This window comes from Camponotus vicinus, unplaced genomic scaffold (assembly GCF_025532165.1).
Source record: "Camponotus vicinus isolate PSW18456_S1 unplaced genomic scaffold, iyCamVici1.0 SCAF_8, whole genome shotgun sequence".
Classification (NCBI taxonomy): domain Eukaryota; kingdom Metazoa; phylum Arthropoda; class Insecta; order Hymenoptera; family Formicidae; genus Camponotus; species Camponotus vicinus.
Window position 1 is genome coordinate 15,126,042 of NW_028141980.1, and position 24,060 is coordinate 15,150,101.

Consider the following 24,060-nt stretch of genomic DNA (forward strand, 5'->3'; position numbering starts at 1 on the left):
TTATAGCCTACTAAATTATTTATTCTTCTGGAAAGAAATAAAAAATTTATATTATGATAGAGAAGTTGATCAATACTGTACTAATCATTTGTTAATAATTGATTAATTATCTACTAATTTATTCTGTGTTTTCGGAAAGAAATTATTTGAAATTAATAAAATGTGCAATTTTTAATAAAATTATTAAAAATATAAAAATAATGTCTATATATAAAATAAATTTTTAAATATAAATATATTTAATAAATATAAAAACAAATATAAATAAATATTTTTTATTTGATATTGAATTAGAAGTTCAATTTCAATGTTTATTTGAGTTTCAATTTTAAACAAATCTATATCACGTATATAAAAACAAAATGTTACAAATGATCAGTATGATATATACATAAAAATACAGATTAATTAATATTCCTTTAGTATTTTTTAAATTGATATCAATCATTCAGGGGCAACAAGTTAAAAAATAAAAGGCCAGAAATAAAAAAATAAAAATAAATAATTTGTATTGCTGATTTATATTTTTATATCTTGCAATGTGGATGTGTGCATAAAAAATTCGCGATATTGTGAAGCACGAAAGTATCTAATGAAAGTATGTACGTACATACGAAAATGAGATGGAAAATGGTATTTTATGGAACATTAGCCATGAAAATATTGCTTTATTCAAAGCAAATGAAGTACATTATCGATGCTGCTTAATGCCACTTCTTAATCGCTTCGAAGTACTAACGCGGCCATAATATATGATCCATTCTTCGTACGATGATCGGATAATGCGTAATGTAACTGTAATAATAAAATAATGTACAACATGATATATAACTGACAATAATACACGTCTCGCGATCTCATATCTATAAATGAGAACAATAAGCATGAAACAAAAGAGAGGCTGTGCTACAGAATCTGTTGCGATTGCCAAGCTTGCACTTATATACGTGTGCATGTGTGAACGCGTTAACTATTCAACTTGCTATCTGAATCATTGCTTTTCTCCTCTTCGTCACGAGCTTAAATTATTAATCTTAATTTAGTAAAGAGTTGAATTAAATTAACTGACAATTTGCTTGGTCGAGTTTTCGCACGTAGAAAAAAATAAATATCTAATAAAATCAAATCAATTAATCAAATAAATTAATCGAGATAAATTTAATTAATAGTAGTGTCCTTATATACTTATAGTCTCCTACACTTATTGTTAGATGACAGAAAAGCAATTTCGATCTCTTTTAATATGTTGATTTAATCGCTAGTGTCGTTTGCACAATTGAAAATTGCGAAGGAAAACTGCATTAGAAAGCAGAAAGAAAGCATATGCATACGGAGGGGCACTTGTTGGGGAAACAGATGATCGCTTACCTAAGCAATGCTTTCCTCCAGCAATAGTCCGTCTCGATAACGAGCAGCTGCAATTTCATCATATATGTGAAGGCGACTCAAGCATAAGAACAAATCCGTGCACGGATTGCACTTAAGGGCTTCTCTCTCGGCGAAAATCCACCTCCACCTCCGACACTTTCTTCTCCTCGCAGGCGGAAGCGTAACTCTTATTCAGGTCGCGATTACTCGCGCGCGACCCAATTATCCGAGTCAGGTCTGTACTATCGATCAATCGGAATGAAATACACTGAACGGATCGGAGCGCAGACGCTTTTTCTCTCTCTCTCTCTCTCTCTCTCGTTTTCCTTGCTACTGAGAGAAAAAGAAAAAGAGATGCTCGAAGAATTCCTCTGAGAAACACACAGAATGAATCACAGTGCCTAAATGGATGCCTTAAATGCGGCGGTGACCGCTTATCCGCAAAGGAGGGAGGAGATTCCGCACGAGTGACGGGATCTCCTCAAACTTGAGGATGATATTTTCCGATCTTTATCTTCATAACTTCTTCTCACCGTTGCCTTCCTCTTGTTGTTACTGCTCCCTCGCATTGGAACACGGACAGTGACGAAAAAAAAAAACGACGACGGAGCCTGCCTCTTTGGCTGCTTGCTTGCCTGCCCCGTGGCTGGCATCCGTGTTTTTCGGATGCATTGTGACAGCAGGGCGCACGCGCCACCTCATAGATCGCCACCCCTCTGTCACGAACGAGTGTTACAATCGGCTGGCTAGCTACGTTAGCTACCAATGACGTCATGCAGTACGATTCATTCACACGAATAGTCGACGGTCGCGCATGACTGACCCTGAAGACGCAAGTAATTTGGGGTGCGCGTACGAAGAAAGCATCAGAACTTCTTCTAGGCTAGAAGACTCATTTTCTCCAAGGATGAAATTTCTAGATGGAAGGAAAATCGGACAAACAATTAGAGGAAGGAAACAAAGTTAGGGATTATCTTATTTCTTCGCCTGTGCGAACATAAGCTATAAATATAGTTAAATTCAAGCCAAGTATATATCTTACTAAAATGACAAAAGGAGAAAAAAATAAGTCAAAATGAATATTGCTATGAAATTTATATTAGAACTAAAGTAAAACTTCCGATATTTTCTATTCAAACTATTACAATATTTGTCTAAAAAAATTCAGTAATGTGTGGCATTCATTTCAAGGATAGTACTCTCATGTAGAGATATAATTAAAGGATACATAAGGAGTGCAAAATATCTGTGTAGGGAGAAAAATTATATTATTTAAGAAAGTTTAAGTTAATACATCTTATTCAGAATTCAGAATTTTGATTCCAATTTATACAATATGTATCTAATCCGATTTCATATAATGTATTTAATAATAATTTATATCCTTAAGAGACATCAGAAAAGGAAAAAACAATTTGAAGATGGTGGAATTTTAGTTGTATAGACAAATATCACATAGTGATATTATAAAAGGCTCTATTTACTTTGTAAAGAATGGATAGTAATAATTGATTTTTCTAAAAATTCAAAAGATAAATAAAGATAAAAATATAACATTTTCTATAAATTTTATCAATTTGTAAAAATTAAAATATTGTAAATATTGTACATATTGTAATAAAAAGTTGAAAAAATTAATAGAAATAAAACTAGATGAAATCGAGAATAAGTGCAATTAAAAATGAATGTGTATGTGTGTGTATATATTCATGTATGCATAAAAGTCGAAACGAGTTAGATTCATAATAATATCATTTAGAATCACTCTTATTAATTTATTGTACATTTGTTCATATATATATATATATATATATATATATATATATATATATATATATATATATATATGTATATATATATATGGTATATATATATGTATATATATGGTGTGTATATATATATATACACACACACACTACATACATATTAGTATATTATATACAATAATTATAAAAGTTACCTTTTATGATGTATTATCAATTCTACAATCAGTTTTCTGCTATTGAATGTAAAATCTTCAATTACGATTCTTGAATTATTTTTTTCAAATGCAAATATTTCAATGTATCATGCAGCTTATACTTTCTGAAATCTTTTAATTTTCGATTTGGTATGTGCTGTAATGCTTTTTTCCAATCTCCTGTGTATTTTAAATCCAATAATATATTTAGCATTTGATCAATAGTAAATTTCTTAGATGCAGGACCCCATTCAAGATATTTTTCTATTGGTAATTTGCCCATGCGAATACCATCCTTTTTAGCTTTTGCTAAAGATAAAGGTTCCTTATTGCTCTACAAATTGACAAAAAATTTACTTAATACAAAAAAATATTTTTATTATGAAGGACATTTTTTATATCAACTTACCTTGTCTACTATTGCACCTATGATATATACTGTATCAGGATCATATTCAGTTATAGCATTTTTACAGTGTGGAGTAAGATACAATAATTGATCTCTCGGAAATAAATCTAAATAAGATTGTGATGTCACAATTGCTGGAAAATCGTCATTCAATAAGGTAGGAATATTGCGATGAAAATATTTCATAAGTGACCCATCTTTGTTTAAATTACAATAATAAAGACACATAGGATCAATATGAGCACGATTGTTGGCAAAAGACAGAGTCAGCTGCTTAGCACAATTGTGTAATTCAGAAAAGTTCATATAACTTTCATAACCACAATCAAACACAACTTTTGGTGCAAACATCATAGCCCGAATTAATTTAGCATTATAATAATAGTTCATAGTTGTTAGATTTATACGCTGAAACATGGAATTATACATAAGTCCATATTTTATTTCACTAGTATCTTCTGTTTGTTTAGCTTCTGCTTCTGCCTTTTTAGCAAGCCATTGAGTCCTTTTCAATTCTTTTTCCACTTTTAAATTATTTTTATGTTTTTCATTGCGCCATAAATAGTAAAGATGTTTTCTATGCAACATAAAGAAGAAAATATATCTTAAAATATTAATAAAAGAAATTAATTAAAGTTGCGGGTAGAAATATTATTTTTGAAAGAAAAATAATAGAAAAAAAGAAAGACTCAAAAGATACTAACTTTCTTTGTCTCTTGCTTGGTAGTTTTAACAATATCAACCAATCATTTGGATTAAGCTCTTCAGGGACTTTCTCAGAAAGTCTCTTGTGTCGCATTACATCTACTTCTAACTTTAACATTTGATAGCGTTTCTTGTTCTCAGGACTAAAGACAAACTCATCAAGCTGCTGCTGTGCATCATTTTTCATTGCATCTGTCTCATCAGTCTTCTGATCGATTGCAATTTGGCAATAAAACCGTTTGTATATTTTACTAGTGTCATTCCAAATATGAAAGTTTGCGTAGCAATCGATCATGGGTAATAAAATATTTCCTTGGTTTGATTTTTGTGTCAAGAATTTCTTATGAATCTTCGACGAAACAATCAGACATCTAAGATGGTTATACATTGTATAACTTTCTGCAACAATACCTATTATCTTCTTCTTTGTTCTCTGTGAATCTCCATTCGTTCGACAAAGTACAGCATTGATAATTTTAAGGAGATGAATTTTGTATTTCATTTCCAGGAAAAGTTTAAATGTAGATTTTCTTCGTTATCATTCTAGTATCAATTTTTTATGATTGTAAATATATATTGATAAATCAAATTAAGTTTATTAGTAATCCTCTTATTGGTTTCTCATTTCTTAGTATATATTACGTTTTCAAATTTCTATCGCAATTAAAAACCGCGAATATATTATCTCCGAAAACTCCGAAAACTTGACACCCTCACTTTGACTTTCCGACCTGTTTCACCTAACCTGAAATAAAATATTTTACCTTGTAATATAACATAATATGGCAATTAATTACAATTATATATTACATAAATATTGATAAATAATCTTTGTATATATAAATTAATATTTATAAAAAAATATATATATACTTTGATATATTCCAAATCGGAGAACAGCAATTTTATTATCGTGAGTTGATAAATTAACTTCATCGCGGCTCTGCCGATTACGCATTATTCTGATTGGTTAGTGTAATGCTTCGAAGTATTTCTAGCGTTTCTCCGGGGACCACAGCCGTTAACTTTAAATATAACCATGTTGTGCAGTGCATATTTTTAATAAAAATACGAATAGATTTTAGATTTTAATTCGTTTACGCGAATCATAGATATCAAATGACAGCGCAAGAATCTAAGAAGAATACGCGGCAGTGTCCCGTCATGTTTTCTCCCAGATTCTTTAAAATTTGAAAAATTTTTTAGGATGATTATTCCGATGATCTCTCAATCTAAATAAATTTGTGAAGATTAGGACAAACGTCCGAAAACTTAATGTAATCATGGAGTATTTAGGCGAAATAATTGCTTTTGGAATTGACACTGTCGTATTCGCTATTTGCTTGAAACAATATATCTACTACAAGAATTCGATTGAAGCGGTTAAGGTAGAAAATCAATTTGAAATTTTGAAATACATTACAATTAAAGAAAAATATGCTTAAATGTACGCATTGAAGACAGCTTGGAAGGTATATATGTATTTTGCAGAGTGTTGAACTTCATGATATTGGATCAGATCTGAAAAATCTAATAGATAACAGTCCAAACAATAAAATAGATTATGTTGCCATCAAAGGAATAGTGAAACCATTAGGAGAATCATTGCAAAGTATTAATAAAAAAAATGTTACTGGAGTTATACAGAAGTTTACAGTTAGTGAACATGTTATTGCTAGAACATCGACTGGTTTCTGGTAAGACAATGCATGTATTTATAAAATACTAATAGTGATATATAAATACCAAGAATTGTCTTGATTTTATTATCACTATCATACTTTCTTAATTGACTAATCTAATTAGTTATAATGCTACAGGTCTACACATGAACGAATAATTCAAAAGTTTTATCGTGTGGTTCCATTTGTTTTACAAAAGGGATGGTACTCTGTGGAAATTATAGATCCGTTATCTGCTGATATCTTAGATTTGGATATAATTTCCGATAATTTTGAACCCAGTGTACCTACATTTGTGGATCTTGTATGGGGATTTTTTACAGGTAATTGCAATAAGAGCTAGGACTACATATGTTCTTATATGAAATAATAAATTATATCATTTATATATTTTATGAAAAATGCTAGGTTTTGAAACTTATATTTATGATATTATTAATTATTAGGAGTGCGTCAACGTGGCATACAGTCTACAGAAGAAATGTTGCGTGAGAATTCAAGTATTACAGCAATAGGTGAGCTCTCGACATCACAAACTAAATCTGACACTCTTATATTGCAATCTCCGCTAAATGGGTCTCCTTTTTATATAACAAGCATGTCAATCACCACTTTGATACGGAATTTGGATGATCGTAAGAAGCTGTACAGGTATTTGTAAATTTTAATTAAAATTAATTATATTATCTATTACATAATTAAATTTGTATTAAATACATAATTTTCTGAAATACAGGATATTTTGTGTAATAAGTGGCGCAATTGGATTATTGCTTGGAGGAATCATGGTAAGACGCTACTGGAAAAATAAACAAGAGCAAAGATTAATGGAGCAGTTACGGCAATCGCTTGAGACATCTCGTCAAGAAAGACGTCAAAGAGTCAGAGATAGAGATCTCAGAGAGGATCAAATATGTGTGATTTGCAATACAAATGCTCGCGAAATTATTCTACTGCCTTGTGGTCATGTATGCATATGTGAAGATTGTTCAGCTAGCATTAATAATAATTGCCCTATTTGCAGAACAAATATCACCCAAAGAGCAGCAGCATATATAGTATAAATTTTATTTTGATATGATTTAATTTTTATAAAACAAATATTTTCTTGTATTACGAAAAAAAAATATAAAACTATTAAATGATGAAGTCAAAATATTATTATTTAATTCAGATTGTAATATTTTTTACAAATACATACATATATCTTTATTATAAAAATATATAAAAATTTAATTTATATACATTAATTATAAATGACAAAATTTTTAATGTTGAAATTTGATCAATATATGGTTTTTAATTCAATTTTAATATATTTGAAGTGTTCATTGCAAAAAAAAAAATATAAATTACTTTTAATATCAAACTTAAAACTATGTATATATAGATATATCATAATCTTTTGTTTCATAATTTATTGTTTGATAACTTATCTCAAATGTATCAGTAGTAGAATATTTGTTAGATAATTACAATGAAAAAGAAATATTTAAAAGTTATATTTTCTGTAAAAATATATATTTTACCTGTATATTTAGATACATGAAGAGCTCAAAAATCTATACTTTGCTGTTGTTCATTTCTTTTATCTAAATCCATTATCTTCTTAGCTTTATTAGATTTGCCAATACCGAGTTTCGGCAGTCCTCTGTTCAAACCTTCCAATAAAACACAAGCTTTACATATTTCTTGACTTGAAACAAATCCACATCGAGTACAATTTCTTCTTTCTGGCATCTTTATACTATCTTTCACTTGCAACTGCTCGCCTAATATGTAATGGATAATATTGATAATGGATAATATTAAAAATAATAATGATATCTTCAATTTACATAATAAAAATGTTTTAATATTACAATAAAATATAACAAAAAATTCTCCTACCTGAATGTATTATGTCTATAATGGATGAAGGTCTTATTTTCTCCAAATCCTTTAGAAAAGCTCGTGCATGACCTCTGTAAGCATTTGGAGCATATACACATTCTGTGGAGAAATATACTAGATGCTTAAAATATGCATACATAACAATTTCTTTTTCATATGCATATTTCAGTGGTTTACAACGCATGATGGAGTCTGCACCTGCCTATATTAACATATTTGTACATCAGTCTTTAATTTATAAAAATTTCATATCGTATATATATAATGATGTATTCTTACAGTGATTACAGATGTACATCTCTGCAATCGGGCAATATCGCCTCTTAAGACATTCATTAACACTGTTTCAGCAATATCATCTGCATTATGACCCGTTACAATGCAATCTACCCCCAAAATTGCAGCACCTCTATCCAGTGCTTGTCTTCGAAAAACACCACAAAATGTACAATTGTTTTTACGGCCAATCTAAAATACCATTATTACAATTAATACAATAATATAATTAACAATTTTATTAGATATATTTTACCTCTGTAACTATAGAATCCATTGTCCATCCATATAATTCCTTGTATGATAAGATTTTAAGTGGAATGCCATAATCATCTCTGTTTTGTGTTACAGTTTTCAAACTATCATCTCTATATCCTATACAATAATACATCTCATAAAATATATCATACGACAATTTTATATATACATATATATAATTTTTTTTTATATTACCAGTAATTCCTTCATCAATGGATAAAAGAAATAGATCTAATCCATATTTGTGCCTTTCATTGAGAGTTTTCAAAACATATGCAAGTACAGTCGAATCTTTTCCACCTGATGCTCCAATGGCAACTTTGTTACCAGGTTTGAACAATTTACCATTGACAATTGTATCATGAATCTCTGTTTCAAATGCCAAAAAGAAACAATCTTTGCACAATGTATCGCCAGTTTTTGGCCTCTAAAAGAGACATTTATTTTTAATCACATTTAATAGTAAATACTTATACAAATTATTTAAATAACAAAATTTTATGAAAATAATTTTTACTTTTAAAATAGCATCTCTTCCACATTTTGTGGAACAAGAAACAGGCATCTTGGTTGTTTTATCTCTCTTGAGTTATCAATGATAAATTATAAAATTGTATTATATATCAATTTATTTGAGAGAGTAACAAGGAAAGATTATACAAAAATGTCTTTATATCTCTTCGTTAACGCAAACGTACGAGGTTATCCACGTTGCACACGACACTCGACGAGAGAAAATTGTGCCTATTGCACAACACATGTAAAATACTGATAATCTGCTGAAATTCTCGCTCAAATATAACGTTCTCGAAATAACAATTGTAGGATTAATAATAATGCAGTTCTTCTTTCACTTGAAAAAAAAACAACACATTTGACGAGAAAGGGACGCGCAATTTAATCCTCCGGCTTCTCGGGCGGTGGTCCGCAAGGTTGCAGCATCTTTTCCATGAGATTGAATCTAACTCGCGCCTTGGCCTCGTTCTCGGCGATCGCGAAGAAGTTGAGTAGATCGTAATGGCCCATGAACGAACTGCAAGAATCCCGGTGTTGATTCACCAGCCACTCGAACTTGGTCGTGTCCGCGTGTCCCGTGCCGATGTACTTGGACTGCAGATGCTCCAATTGACTGTGGATGTTATAACGCTCGCCCATCTTCTCAAGCTAAGCTTCCTCGTGATCTCGTTCCTCTTTAATGGACAATCGAGTTAATGATGGTTAACGAATGCGTTAGTATTTTTCTTACAAATATTTTGCTCGCAAAAAGTTTATGTTACAGGTTATGATTTTCCACGAAAAAAAGTAAACGGAAATTTCTCGCGCATGCGCAGCGTAAGGATCGTATTGCTTTGACAAGTAGCGTACGTACGTGTCATTAGACCCATCATTTGGTAAGAATAGAAAATATGAAAACAAATGTTATAAATGCCTACTGATTGAATAATACAATTTAATTACATTTAATAATTGTAAAATATTTCATTTGACGCTATCGAAATTTGGAATTATTTGATTGACAGATTGAGGCAAAGGAGTAAAGTTTTCTTTGCCTTGATTAATCGATTAAATTTCAAAATTTTAGCATTAAATAGAAAATGAGAATGAGAATATTTTATCTCCCTTCACCTCTTGATTGTCTTCAGAAAGAGAATGAATGTACGTAATAAGTGGCAATTGGCTCGATAAAAATGTAACATGTCGTTGGTGATTTCTGTCGAATCAGTAGCTTGGCCATAGAATAGCGATCTTTCATGGTTTCTCTGCGTAAAAAAGAAAAATTCCAGAAGTTCCAGTGATCCTATTGGATCGTCGGATCCGGAGCGAGCCAATCAGAGCGCCCTGCGAGACGCAGGGTCGCGAGTATCGGAGAATTCTTCGAGATCTCTAGCAACTTGTCGCATTCCACCGCACCGCGGCGGCACCGCAGTCGTTACGTCACATCGAAATGATGTGCCAAATGGTAAATGGCCTCCACTCGGTCGAGCTGGGATTTTATGATCGAGCCGAAATCCAATCCAAAGAAAATACATGCGATATGATGCGATCGGCCGCCGGAATCATAAAAATATGATCGCCTGAGCGCCGTACGATCGCGATAGAGATAAATTTCCGGCCAGAACGCACCGCTCGCCCGCGAATTATGTGCTGAAATTGCTACGTGCGAGGAACGGCAACTACGACGTGAACGGGACGGCCGTTACGCGCTCACGTCGACCCTGCCTGCTGATTTCGGGCCTGATGCGAAGGACACCGAGGCTCGCCACGACGTCGCAGGATATACATCACACGTGAGTACGAATTTATCGTCGCGCGGCTCGTCGATCCTCGTTCTCGTCGTCGTCGTCCAACTTTTCCTATCCCCCCCGGAAGAAGAAACTGGGCGAGTCCGTGCTAGAGTAATGGCGGCCGCGCTAGCTCGTTGGAGAAATTCGCGACCACGCGTTCTGTCACTTCCCGTCGTCGATCGCCAATTTCCGCGCCTCGCTTTCCGCCGAACGATATTTTTCGCCCGCTCGATCCGGATGGCATAAGCGCGATCGCCCGCTCGCTCTCTCGCGCGCAAGATAATCGCATCATTTCGCGATATCGTCCATGTACCGTCGATGTGTGCGTGAACGAGCGCGAACGCGTGTGCGTGCGTGCATGATTGTTGAGTGCGAGTGTGTAACGTGATTGTACATACATATCCATGACGATCGGCCTCGGAACTGTGTCGAGACACGTCGGGGCGATATCGTTGATTTCGATTGTTGTCGTGTTTCCGCTGATGTCAGGGTAAGCCAGAAGGAACTTCGTGGCCCGCTCCTGCTGGGATATTTTCTCCTGCTCGCGGAGCCTCAGTGATGACTGTTGACAAATACAGCGATGTAAAGCCATCTCTAGCGCCCTGGAATAGAATGTTATTGTTCATGTAGAGTTTATATATTTTATCAATAAAGAAAATGCGTATATACTTGCAGAAATATTTGATTAAACTCATATATATATATATATATATATATATATATATATATATATATATATATATATGTATGTATACACATACACACATATATCTTATAAATTTATAGCAACATCTGCAATAAATAATATGTATGCGAGGTTTGTTATCTAATTTTTATTTGCCCAAAGTTTGTCTTTATTATCATGTTGATTAAAAAAAAAAATACAAATGCTATTTGTACGATTAATACATATTGATATCTATCTTATTTTTAGTAGGTGACATGCCTAGCACTCGTGATATCGAACGGGCCGAACGTAATGGGAGATTTCGCTCGCGAAGAAGAGGCAGCACGAGCAGCGACGTGAATCGACACAGCTTTGATGGTACCGATAAACGACACAGACGGCATGGAAAGAGCAAGAATTCTGGCAAAAAGAAGAAGAAACGTTCGCGCGACAAGTCATTGGAGAACGTGCCAACTGTAGCTTCATCGGTCGTTAAACCATTGGTCGAGTATTCCGACGTGAGCAGCGAGGATCTCTCGGAGCCGGAAGCGGGAGAGATACAATCGGAGGACAGTCGGGCCAATAGTTACACGGATGGGGAAGTACCTGAATCGCTCCTTCAAAGGCGGTATTATGGCGGTACCTCGGTACCCCGTACCCTCGGAGCATCGCCCATCAGTCTGTCGCCCTCACCGCCTGTTCAACATCGACACGCCATCAGTAGGCGCTATTCCTCGCCGAATGAGCAACAGCAGTCGACGACGATGCATGGTGCAACGACGCCGGAATACGAGGAGGAATCGAGACGATACGCTCGACGGAAGGAAAAGAAGCACAAGCGCGAGAAGAAGAAGAAGAGGAGTCTGAGCCCGTTATCGAATTCGGGAAAAAAGAAGAAGAGAAAATCCAAGAGACATTCCGACAGCATAAGCCCGCATCACGTTGTTGTCGAGGACATTATCCTTAGCCCGGATCGCGAAAAACAATCGTCGGTCACCGCCGGCACTACAAATTGGTCGGAATCGCCGCCGTTGCCGTTAAAGGACAGCACATCGCCGATCTCGCCTGCGACGCCGCAGGAGCACAGGTGCCCCAGCGACGACGTGGAACTGGAGATGTCGAGACAGACATCTCGGAACGTGACTCCACCGTCTCTCCTACCGACACGGCAGACGGAATCGCCGCATACGCCGCTACTACCTCCGCGCGCCACAACGCCGGAGAGTTTGAATAAAGTCGTGCCGAAACACGGCAGTCCGGATCGACAGAAACGCAGTCCCAGTATTCACGCGATGCGACGTACCAGCATGAGTCCCGTACCCATCGGTTCGAGTCGCAGGAGACCGCACAGCCCGAGTCCACCGTCGAGACGCAGGGATCACAGTCCGCCGCCGCGAAGAAGAGACTTCAGCCCCACTCCGGTGCTCCATAGACTCAGGCACAGTCCGAGTCCTACCACAGTCAGACGACGAGAGTTTAGTCCGAGCCCCGTAGGCAGTCACAGGCGGAGAACGGACAGTGTTAGTTCTCCTAAGCGCAGACGACGAGACGAATCTGATCGACGACATCGACATCACGACAAGGATAGACGGGATAAGCGGAAATCAAGATCGACTAGAAGTCCCACCGGAAGCAGGTCTAGAAGAATTATTCTGTTGTATTATGTTTGTAGATATGTATGTGTGTATGTATGTATGTGTTTAATATATATATCTCAAGATGTATATAAATAAGTAAATGTTTTACATAATACATTCAGGTGTAATAACTTTTTTCCAATTTCAGATTACATCTGCCTTTGTCTCGATCGCGGTCCCGCAGCCCGCAGGGAAGATGGCGAAAACTATCTCGTTCGAGATCGCGTTCGCGCAGAAGGAGTCGCACTCCGAAGAAATCACGCTCTCCCAGCAAGTCTCACAAATTGCTGAGAAAACACAAATCGAAAAGCCCGCGTCCTCGTATACCTTCTCCTTCACCTAGATCACGGGCTAGGAGTCCGTCGAGCATCACCGCTCGAAATCTCCGGGTGCAAGCAAAGATTAGCGAGACTAGTTTGTTTGCAGAGCTCGTAAAGGATCGGAATATGAGAGAATTGGCGTACAAAAAATTGCAGGCCGCGAAAGAGAAGGCCGTGAATCAAGACGAAGTGCAGATTATAGAAGGCACTGATGAGAGGGACAGCGGCGGTAATGTGTCCTCCGAGAATAAAACTTCCACTGACAATAAGGACAGATCCATAAATCACAAGGAGCAGCAAGTGAAGCCTGCCGAGAGCACAGTCGACGTCATCGATATTCCCGTTCCGATGACGAGCGACGATGCTTTAGCGGGCAAAACACCACCATTGCCACCCATCGGCCAATCGGTCGCAGCTGCATCTAATTCGACATCTACGGTGGCGAATCCGCTCGCTCCTCATGCAATTATACATACTTCACCCAATCCATCATCGTCATCATCATCATCGATGCCACCTAATAACTGTCCGATTGCCATATCGCACAGCCCAAATTTTCCGGCTCCCGCTCCTGGTGTACAACCGCCGCCACCACCCCCGCCACCACTGCCGCAATCCGAGATCGCGTCGACAGTCTTACCGCAAGTGTCTGCGCCTGTTGTACCCATATCGGTGCCGCCAATTCCTCCGACACCGATTCTACCCAACATGTCTGTTCCACCGCCGCCCATTCCGCCGATTCCTGTTCCGGCGCCCAACACAATCATGTCCAAGTTCAATCCACATAACAATCTTGTACCACTGAAATCGGTGGATCCTCCCAAGCCCCCTATAGTAACGTTCACGACCAAAAGCCTGAAGAGATTACCATTGCCACCCGGCATCAACCAGAACGATCTGGAAAGCATAGATTCCCCGCCGAGTCGTTCTCCAACCCCTCCCAGCAAAACACAGTCCAAGTTTTCGACAGCATCGACACCGAAACCGCAGAAAAAGAGCATCAAGGATCTGCCGATGCCGCCAGGTAAATTCTTCCCTTTTTAATTTAATTTTTTTTATATCTTGTACATCTTAATTTCAACTTATCATCGAATTTTGCAGTCGTACCTGGTTCGGAAGACCTGAGCGGCGAGGATGATCCGAACGCGACACCGCCACGTTTGAAGGTCGAACGAGTAACGCCGAAACCCAAACTGAAGAGACCCAAAATATTAAAGCGCAGAGGATCGCGAAATTCTCATGCTCCCATGTCAGCCCCTGGCGGTAAAGATTGGGGAGAACGATGCGTCGACGTGTTTGAGTGCATAGCGCAAATCGGAGAAGGTACTTATGGACAAGTGTACAAGGCGCGAGACAAGCGAGCCGGCGTGCTAGTAGCCTTGAAGAAGGTTCGCCTTGAGAACGAGAAGGAGGGCTTCCCCGTCACGGCAGTCAGAGAAATAAAGATCCTGCGGCAGCTAAATCACAAAAATATTGTTAATCTTAGAGAAATAGTCACTGATAAGCAAGACGCGCTGGACTTCCGGAAGGTATCTTTTTAGCTAAAGTTATATGCGATATTTGTAGTGGCATTCCATACTATATATTTTTGTTATATATATTTTTGTATTTTTACTTATTAAGAAATATTGTATATAGAATAAATCATGCACACATAGCAGCGAGTAGATAGAAATATTGCACACGCATGCATACATCAATTATATGAGATATTCTATATTGATAATTATCGCAAGCAACTTTTCAGTATCTGACAAACAAGAGTACGGAATACTTCTACTAGCTTATTATGTTCATGAAACTAGTTATGTATAATCATCTTTCATGTTTCAGGATAAAGGTTCCTTTTACTTAGTTTTCGAATATATGGACCATGATTTAATGGGCCTACTGGAATCCGGTATGGTGGATTTCAATGAGATGAATAACGCTAGTATCATGAAGCAATTGCTGGATGGCTTAAATTATTGTCATAGCAAAAATTTTTTGCATCGAGACATCAAGTGCTCGAATATATTGATGAATAATAAGTGCGTGTGATTTCCAACGAATAATTTTTTTCGCTGGTAATTATTGAATCTAATCGTACGATTTTAATTAGGGGCGAAGTTAAATTGGCTGACTTCGGTTTGGCACGACTATATAATGCGGAGGACAGACAGAGACCGTACACCAATAAAGTGATCACTTTGTGGTACAGACCTCCCGAACTTTTGCTAGGAGAAGAACGTTACGGACCCGCGATTGACGTATGGAGTTGCGGTTGTATCTTGGGAGAATTATTCTCGAAGAAACCGTTATTTCAGGTAAATATTATATATATCTCGTAATCATCCATTAAACTGTGTAAAAAAAAAGATGAATGTTAATTTGTTATTAATATTAGAAATTCTTCATTGCAGGCCAATGTAGATTTGATGCAATTAGAAATGATTTCGAGGGTTTGTGGAACACCCACTCCTGCTGTTTGGCCTTCTGTGATAAAATTGCCGCATTGGCATACACTTAAGCCAAAAAAGCAGCATAGAAGACGTCTGAGAGAGGATTTCGCCTTCATGCCAGGGCCAGCCTTGGATCTTCTTGATAAGATGTTGGAATTAGATCCTGAGAAGCGAATAACGGCAGCCGACGCGCTTAAGAGTGCTTGGCTGAAGAATGTTCAACCTGAACAGTATGTTATCCTTTGACTATATAAGTATGAACTGTTAATTACTACATTTACACATTATCAAATATTGCAGTTGATCAAAAAGATCAAAAGATTTAAATATATGGTAAATTCCACTATTCTAGACTTATTGTTTCTTTTTGTAAACTGGAATTTCTCTCTTTGCATTATTTTTCCAATGTACATTTGCCACATGATCATGCCTATAATGAAAAGAAAAGTAGAACAGTGTGCAACAATCATTTTCATTTTGTACATATATGTCATTAAAACAGAAGATTAGTAAATATTTCAGAATAAATAAGACAATTTGGTAGTGATAATTTCAGAATAGAGGAATTTTACTATAATTTGTAAAATATGGCTTGTAAAATTAAATTTGCTTTGCGCAGATCAAATATCAATTATTTAATAAAATCGGGAAACTTTCGCTAATATGCATATTTTAGTGAACATTTCATCAAAAATTAAAATTAAGAAAAATTTGTCAAATTTTAATGTAAAGCACAATTGGATATTTGATCTAACGCGGATTATTTAATCAAACGCGGATTTATTTAATCAAACGACATTATATACTTGAAAATATTTTTTGCTCAGTTTTATATTATAAGGTACGCAATCTATTAGCAGTCCATGCTTATATAGTCAAAATATGTTATCTTTTTACATTTCTGTTTTGAAAACTATTTCTCTGTTAAAATCCTATTCGTAAAATACATCACGCTTTCACGATATATCAGGATGCCAGCGCCGCAGCTTCCTACTTGGCAAGATTGTCATGAGCTCTGGAGTAAAAAGCGAAAACGCTTGTTACGGGAACAACAAGAGAGCGCTGCGGCGAAGATGCCTCTTCTTCCCTTCCCGAATAAAGGAGGTCCCCACAAGGACGATCTATCAGATGTCGGAGGGTGAGTAAAACAGATAAAGAGAGATCTAATCTACGAGTTGCTGAAACACGTATATCCCAGCGCCGTTACCAGCAACTAATTTGCTTACACATGTAGACGGCTGTGTACGACGAATTGTGCTTGGCATTTATTTTCTTTAGCGAAAAATTGCATTGTTAGATGAGTTTTTCTTGAAAAGCGTGGAGCGATATTGAAAGAAGGAAAGTAGTTATATATATTTCTGTATGTTCCTGCCGATCCTCATTCGCATGCCGATCTTCCTTCCTCTTAACTAATGAATCGAGTTAATTTTAGTTTCGTTCACAGTCGTTCGAAACGACGATGGCAATAACACAGAACAATGGAAAATAGAGGAGCACGAAACGTCGTTCTCTATTCGTGCTGCTTCGCTCTCCAGAAACTGTTTATTGTTTATAAACGATTTGATTTTATAGACTGCCTGTGTGAGACATATTTAAATATATGTATCTTTTTGGGCATATATATACATGAAATGTCCTAGCGATAATGATTTACCATAAAGAAATATGTTATATTATTTAACCCTTTGGCTGCTTGTGCACATAAAACTACTTTCTCTCAAGATTTTAAACAATTGAATTAGAAATGTAGTATGCAACTTTTATTACTTTATATTATTTTTTATTAGCATAAAAGAACAATATGCAAAACATTGATCAATTGATTAATTACTTAAAATTTTGATTGCTTCTATTGCAAAAAGTTCTACAAAGTTATAAAATGTTAGCTTGCATTTGTAGTTGAAGGGTTAATTATTTGCCTCATTTCCTTGTTCCCATATGGAACTATTTGAAATAATTATAATGAGAATGACTGTTATAATTATGTTATCGTAGCTTATTTATACAAATTTCTCATGTAATCACTACTAATATAGTACAAACATCTATCTACATGAGAGAAAAGTATATATCCTAATAATCACTGTGATTCAGTCTACCATTTGTTTTTAAGAACAATTGTAAAAGTTAAGTTATCACAGTTTATGCAGCTATAATTTAATTAATATACATGTACATATCCATCAATATATTGTATGAACTGAAAGATATATATGTATACACATATATATTTGTATATGTATACATGAATGTATATCTGCATGCTGCAAAAAGAAGGAAAAAAATATATGATGCACGCGCGAATATATAATATATCGAAATGAAATTATTCATGTATAATTTGTGCGCATGTGCATATAGATGTAGAGTCTCAGATGTAGAATCTTATAGAAAGATTTGTTTAATATTTTTATGTTAATATATATATATATATATATATATATATATATATAAAATTTATAACGCAATTTATATTCAACCAAAAATAGTTGAAAGTACGGTTGAAATAAATAACTTAACGATTTGATTGTAAATAAATACGGAGATCACGTTTCAATACGTGATTTCTTTCTCTTTTTCTTTCTTTCTCATGTTACTTTTCATAAGAAACTATCCAATTTATACCTATAGGTAAAGGATAAAACACGACCTATGCAAATAAAGAGCTACGAGCCGAGCTCTATAGTGTAAATATAGGCAATGTACAGGTACAGAGGAAATATGCTGTAAGAAGATCGAAGAGGATGAGAATACAAGAAGAAGACTAAATGTGTGATGGATGAATGAATCGCGCACGAAGATATTAATTTTAATTCCATTAATATAATTTTATTTATATTTGATTCTCTCAATTTATTCAAACATTCATGGCATATTATATTTTAGTCATCTTTCTATATACATATAGCAACTGTATTACAATTTAGTAATTCATATTATAGATAGTTACACGATATATGAATTTCAATATGCAAATGATGAATCATTGTGTACATTATTATTTACGTTATCTTTTTCTTTTTCTTTTCTTTTTTTGCGTTATGTTAAGTGATACTATTTTTAGGATAAAATTTAATCTTTGGATGTTTTCTAATGTAATAGCATAATGTGTAAAAAAATGTAATATATATAAGGCGTCCAAAGACATTTGCCTAAATGTCTCTATGGACAATTTACTCTACTGAATCTTTATGCTATTAAAATATTTTATTATATTTAATTTTTTAGTTCTGATGTGTCTCTTTATTTTTATGCTGGAATTAGCTAGTAGTACTTTTCCAAAGAAGTAATCCAATGCAAGCAACATATATTTGCAGGCAATTATCTTGGACGATGCTTATTTATCAGCATTCATTGTCTGATTCACACATGTAAAAAAATAATCACAAAATATATGTTATTATTTCTACTTGTTCCACAAATATTCTGATACTTTTATAATTTTTTCCGCCATTTATTATGTATAGGAATATATCTCTATTTCATTTTTTTTAATATGTATGTTAAGTACTGAATCATGTTTTTAAAAATCAATTACACAATGATAACAATTTAAATGTGGCATATAAAAAATATGAAATTAAGATCATCTATTCTATGATATTTGAATTGATAAATTAAACTTTTTAGTAGGCAGAATTCACGCAGAGAATATATATTAATGTGTATATGTGTATTTATATAATCTACTATTACATATACATATGTACACACACATTCTTATACACATTTTTCTGCACGATATAAACACTTTCGAACTTTTTTATATTATTAAAATTATCTTTTAATAATATATAATATACAGGAAAAGAGCTATGATATAGCAAAATTATTACATATTTCGTATAGAAAAAAAGTGTATGATGTTTCCTGATATTTCATACACTTGATATGACAATAAAGTTGAAAAATCAAACAATGTAAATCCTTCCCTGCCTCTCTCAAAAGAAAGAGTATGAAAAAGACATATATTTGTCAGAGATTTGAAGGAATTTATGTGAGAAGTAGTAAAATCTCTCAATTCTGATATAATTTGCAATGCTTTTAATGCATCAATAGACCATAATATAATAAGATAATCTGCACATTACAAATTTATATATCTTAGAGAGAAACATATACTACATATATTAAAAATTAATAAAAAGACTGATCTTATAAAAATTGGTCTTTTATGTTATATTGTTTATGAAGAAATCTACATTGTAATAGATTGCATTTCAAAATATATTAATATGAATTATATCATAATAATGTTTGTACATATGATATACATATTTTTTTTATAAATATGATGTAAAATGCTTTGGAAAATACAATGTTTTAAAACGTAACATGTTTTTATATATAACTTTTATTAAATATTGTATGATAAAGATATAAAATGATGATAATCGCTTGTAAAATACATACTTATTCTATGATTAATCATTGTTAATATATTGTTAACATGTAGTATAAAATGTTATGCTCAGGAAACACACAATAGTTGAAATTATAATAATCAAGCTGTTATATTTAATATATATTGATAATATTTTCCATTACTCTCTTTTTTCTCTCTTAAATAGTATAATTTAAAAACTTGTTAAATTATTTGTCTATACGATGTATGTAATAGATAAAAGTTATATGTTTAATTATATTATTGATGGATACTGTTTCATTATATGCTGTTTCAAAATATAAGATATAACTAATCCAGTAATTTAATTAATATCATAAATATTTTCCACAAGATAATATTTTATAATTATGTAAGAAAAATTTATATAAGAATGTAAAATAAGAATTTATAAATAGACATATATATATATATGTCTATTTATAAATTCTTATATATATATATATATATATATATATATATATATATATATATATATATAATATTTGCACACGTACGCACAATATAGTTTGTGTTATGATTTATATTGTGGAATATGTAGAGAAAATGACATATAAGATTTTGGATCCAGGATTATTTATAGGCACAAGATAATTGGCATAATGTCTAATAGGAGAAAATTATGTTTCAGGAGATAATGTAATATTGTGGCTGAATAATAGATGGACAAATTTTGTAACACTTATAAGAATATATAATAGGTAATGAAAGTTCCAAATCTTAAATACGTGTTCACGCCCAGAGTGTCCAATCTTATTATTATCATGTCTATTAAGTACATGAATCATATAACCACTTTCATGTGTGCTTAAGCTTAGCTAACCGAATAATAATCAAATTGCTTTATGATACTGTTTTATATAACATAAAATCTATTTGTAGTAATGCATTAAATGAAGAAGAACTACTTGCGCCATGCAATTGTTGCTTTATGCAATAAATAATAACAAAAATATTACATGATTATATTTCTGCTAATATGTTATGTGCATGTATCTGTAATTCTACTGCATTGGCTTATTTTAAGATACGTTTGTACAGCTTGTTAATTGCATGATCTTCATATTTATTCATATTATTATTATTATTATTATTATATTATTAAAGTAATTTAATATTTTATTATAGTCAATAATGCAATCGAATATTCATAAAATTTCTGTAAGAATTTGTGTACACATTTTACAATTTAAAATTAAAAAATGAATATTATATCGGATTTTTATCACTGAATCTCGTAATGTATTTCATGTGACTTTTCTAAATAAATTAATATCATCACATTCATTCTATATAAATATATGTTGGGGAGAATAATTTATCTCTTATTATAATTTACCTCTTGTCTATATAATTTATCTCTTGTCTATTTTTATTGAATTTTAATGTTTGCCCTGTGACTCTGTTACAGGTCCTCTAAGCGACTGAAAATGGAAGCAGGCTATAATTCACATCCAAGCAGACTCGGTGCGGAAGGTCATTACGGTGAAGATAATTTGTTTAATCAAAGCGGACCGTACATAGTGTCTACACCGTCGTACTATTTTAACAATTCACCACCTGTCAAATCGCAATCGAATTTGAAGGGAGATAATCAACCATTAGAAATGTGTACCGAAGGTAATCTCGCCCGGAGGCTGCTGACGATTCTCACGAATTCCTTAAATCAGGGAAAGCCAATTCGTGTTGACGATCTTCTGTCGCTTCGATCGGACCAGACTGAGGTATCTATATAAAGATATTTATTTTATTTTAATATATTTTTAAAATTCCCGCCTTTTTTTAAATATAGTCATATTGAATTGTGACAAACAGAAAAAATTATATAAATTTTTGTCATGATAAATATAGTAAGTAAATTTTTTTTCCCAAAGAAAAGTGAAAGAATTCCCGTAGTTTCTCGACCATCATTATAACGACTATGATAAACATCAGGAATTTTAATAAATCTTTATTATAAAGAAAATATTTCTCAATAATATAAAATTATTAATATTTTTAAAAATGAAAGATTTTTTTACAATTTTAAATATTTTTTACATATATAATTTATATATATATATATATATATATATATATATATATATATATATATAAATTATATATGTAATAAATAGCATATATATATATATATATATATATATATATATATATATATATTTATTTATTTATTTATTTATTTATTTATTTATTTATTTATATATTTGCAGTGTGATCCAAAGGTGGTGCAATTATTGGGCGATTTACGCGCTGAGCTTCGTCTCGCTGCAAACGCTCGACCGGGCGGGCAACTGGATCCACATCTTCCCATACTAAACCCGCCTCTCTTAGGTTCGTGACACGAGATAATCCTATATCCTACATCTCTCGCGTTATTATTGCAGAACTCGTACTTTCTTACAGATACGAATGCGCCGCACGGGCCAGGTAATTTCGACGCGCACGCAGTGTACGCCGGCGACGATGCCGTAAGCTCCCATGGGAGGTGGTCACAGCTGGCCACTGCCGGTGTTCGAAATGCTTTGTCGGCACTTATATCGTATTACGGTCTGGATAACGTCTACAATCCCGCCAGTTCCGCCGCTGCGATCGGTCGATTACCACCAGGTAAACCGCCTGTGTAGTCAACCTGGCGCAGAATCTTTTTCTGCCCTCGACTTCCTCGCAGCAATCCGTATTCAGCTCGTAATGATTTGTGCGAAGTCACCATGCGGTACGGAACCTGCGTGCAAAATCGGAAGGGATGAAAAAGAGAGAAATCTATATAAATATATCGCTATTTTTTAAATTGTACTAGCGATAGGAAGAGAAAAAAAGGAGAAGAAAGAAAGAAAGAAAGATGATATCATTCATATCATCGATTTGTTTATAGCCTTCGTTATCATCACTCCGTTAATTATAAGTGCACACTCAGTGTATAATTGTATGATACGCGACCAGATATTTAATTAGAATGTACGAGTTTTCTCCCCAAGTGTGACAATGGTATTATAATCGTTATAGTGCACACTTTGAATTACTGACGATACGATACGATTGTTTCTCAAAGTCATCATTCGATCGGTCATGGCTCTGAACGATATTGTTCTCTGACATTTCTTTCCCGCATCATATGAAAGATCTGTGATACACATATGTATATAAATATACATACATTACATCTATATATACATATATATATATATATATATATATATATATATATATATATATATATATATATATATTACGAATGTAGAAATTTCTCAAATGAAGCTCGATTTTTCCTGACGCTTGTTCTCATTCTCTGATGAAAGAGAAAAGACTTTTGTTCGCGACATTCGAAGCGCGAGATCTTAAGAATTTGCATTCTGGTTTTATTGTAATTTTACAAATAAGAGAGAAAGAGAGAGTTTTATTTTCAAGAAAAGTTAAGCAAAATGTGCTGGCAGGAACGCTGGTTGATTATAAATTAGCGTAACAAAATGGTAACACTAAGAAAAAAAAATGTGAATATTTATTTATTGCTTAAGATTTTTTATATAAGACGCTAGCGCTTATTTATTATAAACATATTTACGGTGTATAATGTACATACTTATATGCTAAGGATATACAATAAAAAGATATCGATAGAAAAATGTCTTAAGCCTCATTAAATTGAAACATATATATAATATTAAACATATACCAAAAAAAAATAATTTTTTTCTTTTGAAATGTGAAATTTAATAATGAAATAATATTTTTTCAAATAAAATTTAATGAGATTAGA

General features: G+C 33.6%; 4 protein-coding genes and 1 pseudogene across 13 annotated transcripts; 2 read left to right on the forward strand and 3 right to left on the reverse strand.

Annotated features, from left to right (window-relative positions):
• Positions 1-648: 648 nt before the first annotated feature.
• Positions 649-6,627, reverse strand: LOC145975641 (mitochondrial ribonuclease P protein 1 homolog; annotated as a pseudogene). Its single transcript, XR_014440033.1, has 6 exons — positions 5,316-6,627; positions 4,442-5,187; positions 3,738-4,314; positions 3,329-3,662; positions 1,369-2,284; positions 649-795 (listed from the first exon to the last, which is right to left on the reverse strand). The product of XR_014440033.1 is annotated as a mitochondrial ribonuclease P protein 1 homolog (transcript).
• Mul1 (mitochondrial E3 ubiquitin protein ligase 1) lies at positions 5,419-7,689 on the forward strand. Its single transcript, XM_083106272.1, has 5 exons — positions 5,419-5,830; positions 5,934-6,139; positions 6,263-6,447; positions 6,571-6,775; positions 6,861-7,689. The coding sequence occupies exons 1-5, from the start codon at positions 5,726-5,728 to the stop codon at positions 7,186-7,188; spliced, it is 1,029 nt and encodes a 342-aa protein (XP_082962398.1). The 5' UTR covers positions 5,419-5,725; the 3' UTR covers positions 7,189-7,689.
• On the reverse strand, positions 6,771-9,210 carry Ctu1 (Cytosolic thiouridylase subunit 1). The gene is made up of 7 exons (XM_083106273.1): positions 9,069-9,210; positions 8,747-8,978; positions 8,550-8,668; positions 8,297-8,485; positions 8,015-8,219; positions 7,654-7,896; positions 6,771-6,923 (listed from the first exon to the last, which is right to left on the reverse strand). Exons 1-6 carry the CDS (start codon positions 9,114-9,116, stop codon positions 7,679-7,681), a joined length of 1,011 nt encoding a protein of 336 aa, XP_082962399.1. The 5' UTR covers positions 9,117-9,210; the 3' UTR covers positions 6,771-6,923; positions 7,654-7,678.
• Positions 9,163-11,379, reverse strand: Sf3b5 (splicing factor 3B subunit 5). 2 transcript variants are annotated; one of them, XM_083106275.1, is made up of 2 exons: positions 11,235-11,379; positions 9,163-9,741 (listed from the first exon to the last, which is right to left on the reverse strand). In XM_083106275.1, the coding sequence occupies exon 2, from the start codon at positions 9,704-9,706 to the stop codon at positions 9,449-9,451; it is 258 nt and encodes an 85-aa protein (XP_082962401.1). In that variant the 5' UTR covers positions 9,707-9,741; positions 11,235-11,379; the 3' UTR covers positions 9,163-9,448. The 2 variants fall into 2 exon arrangements, with proteins under 2 accessions (XP_082962401.1, XP_082962400.1); XM_083106274.1 differs by lacking the exon at positions 11,235-11,379 and adding an exon at positions 10,178-10,293.
• On the forward strand, positions 10,492-23,926 carry Cdk12 (Cyclin-dependent kinase 12). 8 transcript variants are annotated; one of them, XM_083106253.1, is made up of 11 exons: positions 10,492-10,839; positions 11,771-13,139; positions 13,289-14,484; positions 14,562-14,989; positions 15,294-15,490; positions 15,562-15,766; positions 15,863-16,131; positions 16,872-17,039; positions 21,718-22,030; positions 22,517-22,637; positions 22,710-23,926. In XM_083106253.1, the coding sequence occupies exons 2-11, from the start codon at positions 11,779-11,781 to the stop codon at positions 22,928-22,930; spliced, it is 4,479 nt and encodes a 1,492-aa protein (XP_082962379.1). In that variant the 5' UTR covers positions 10,492-10,839; positions 11,771-11,778; the 3' UTR covers positions 22,931-23,926. The 8 variants fall into 8 exon arrangements, 7 of the variants coding, with proteins under 7 accessions (XP_082962379.1, XP_082962384.1, XP_082962385.1 ...); XM_083106258.1 differs by having other exon boundaries at positions 11,774-13,139; XM_083106257.1 differs by lacking the exon at positions 10,492-10,839 and adding an exon at positions 10,901-11,462.
• The last annotated feature ends 134 nt before the right edge of the window (positions 23,927-24,060 follow it).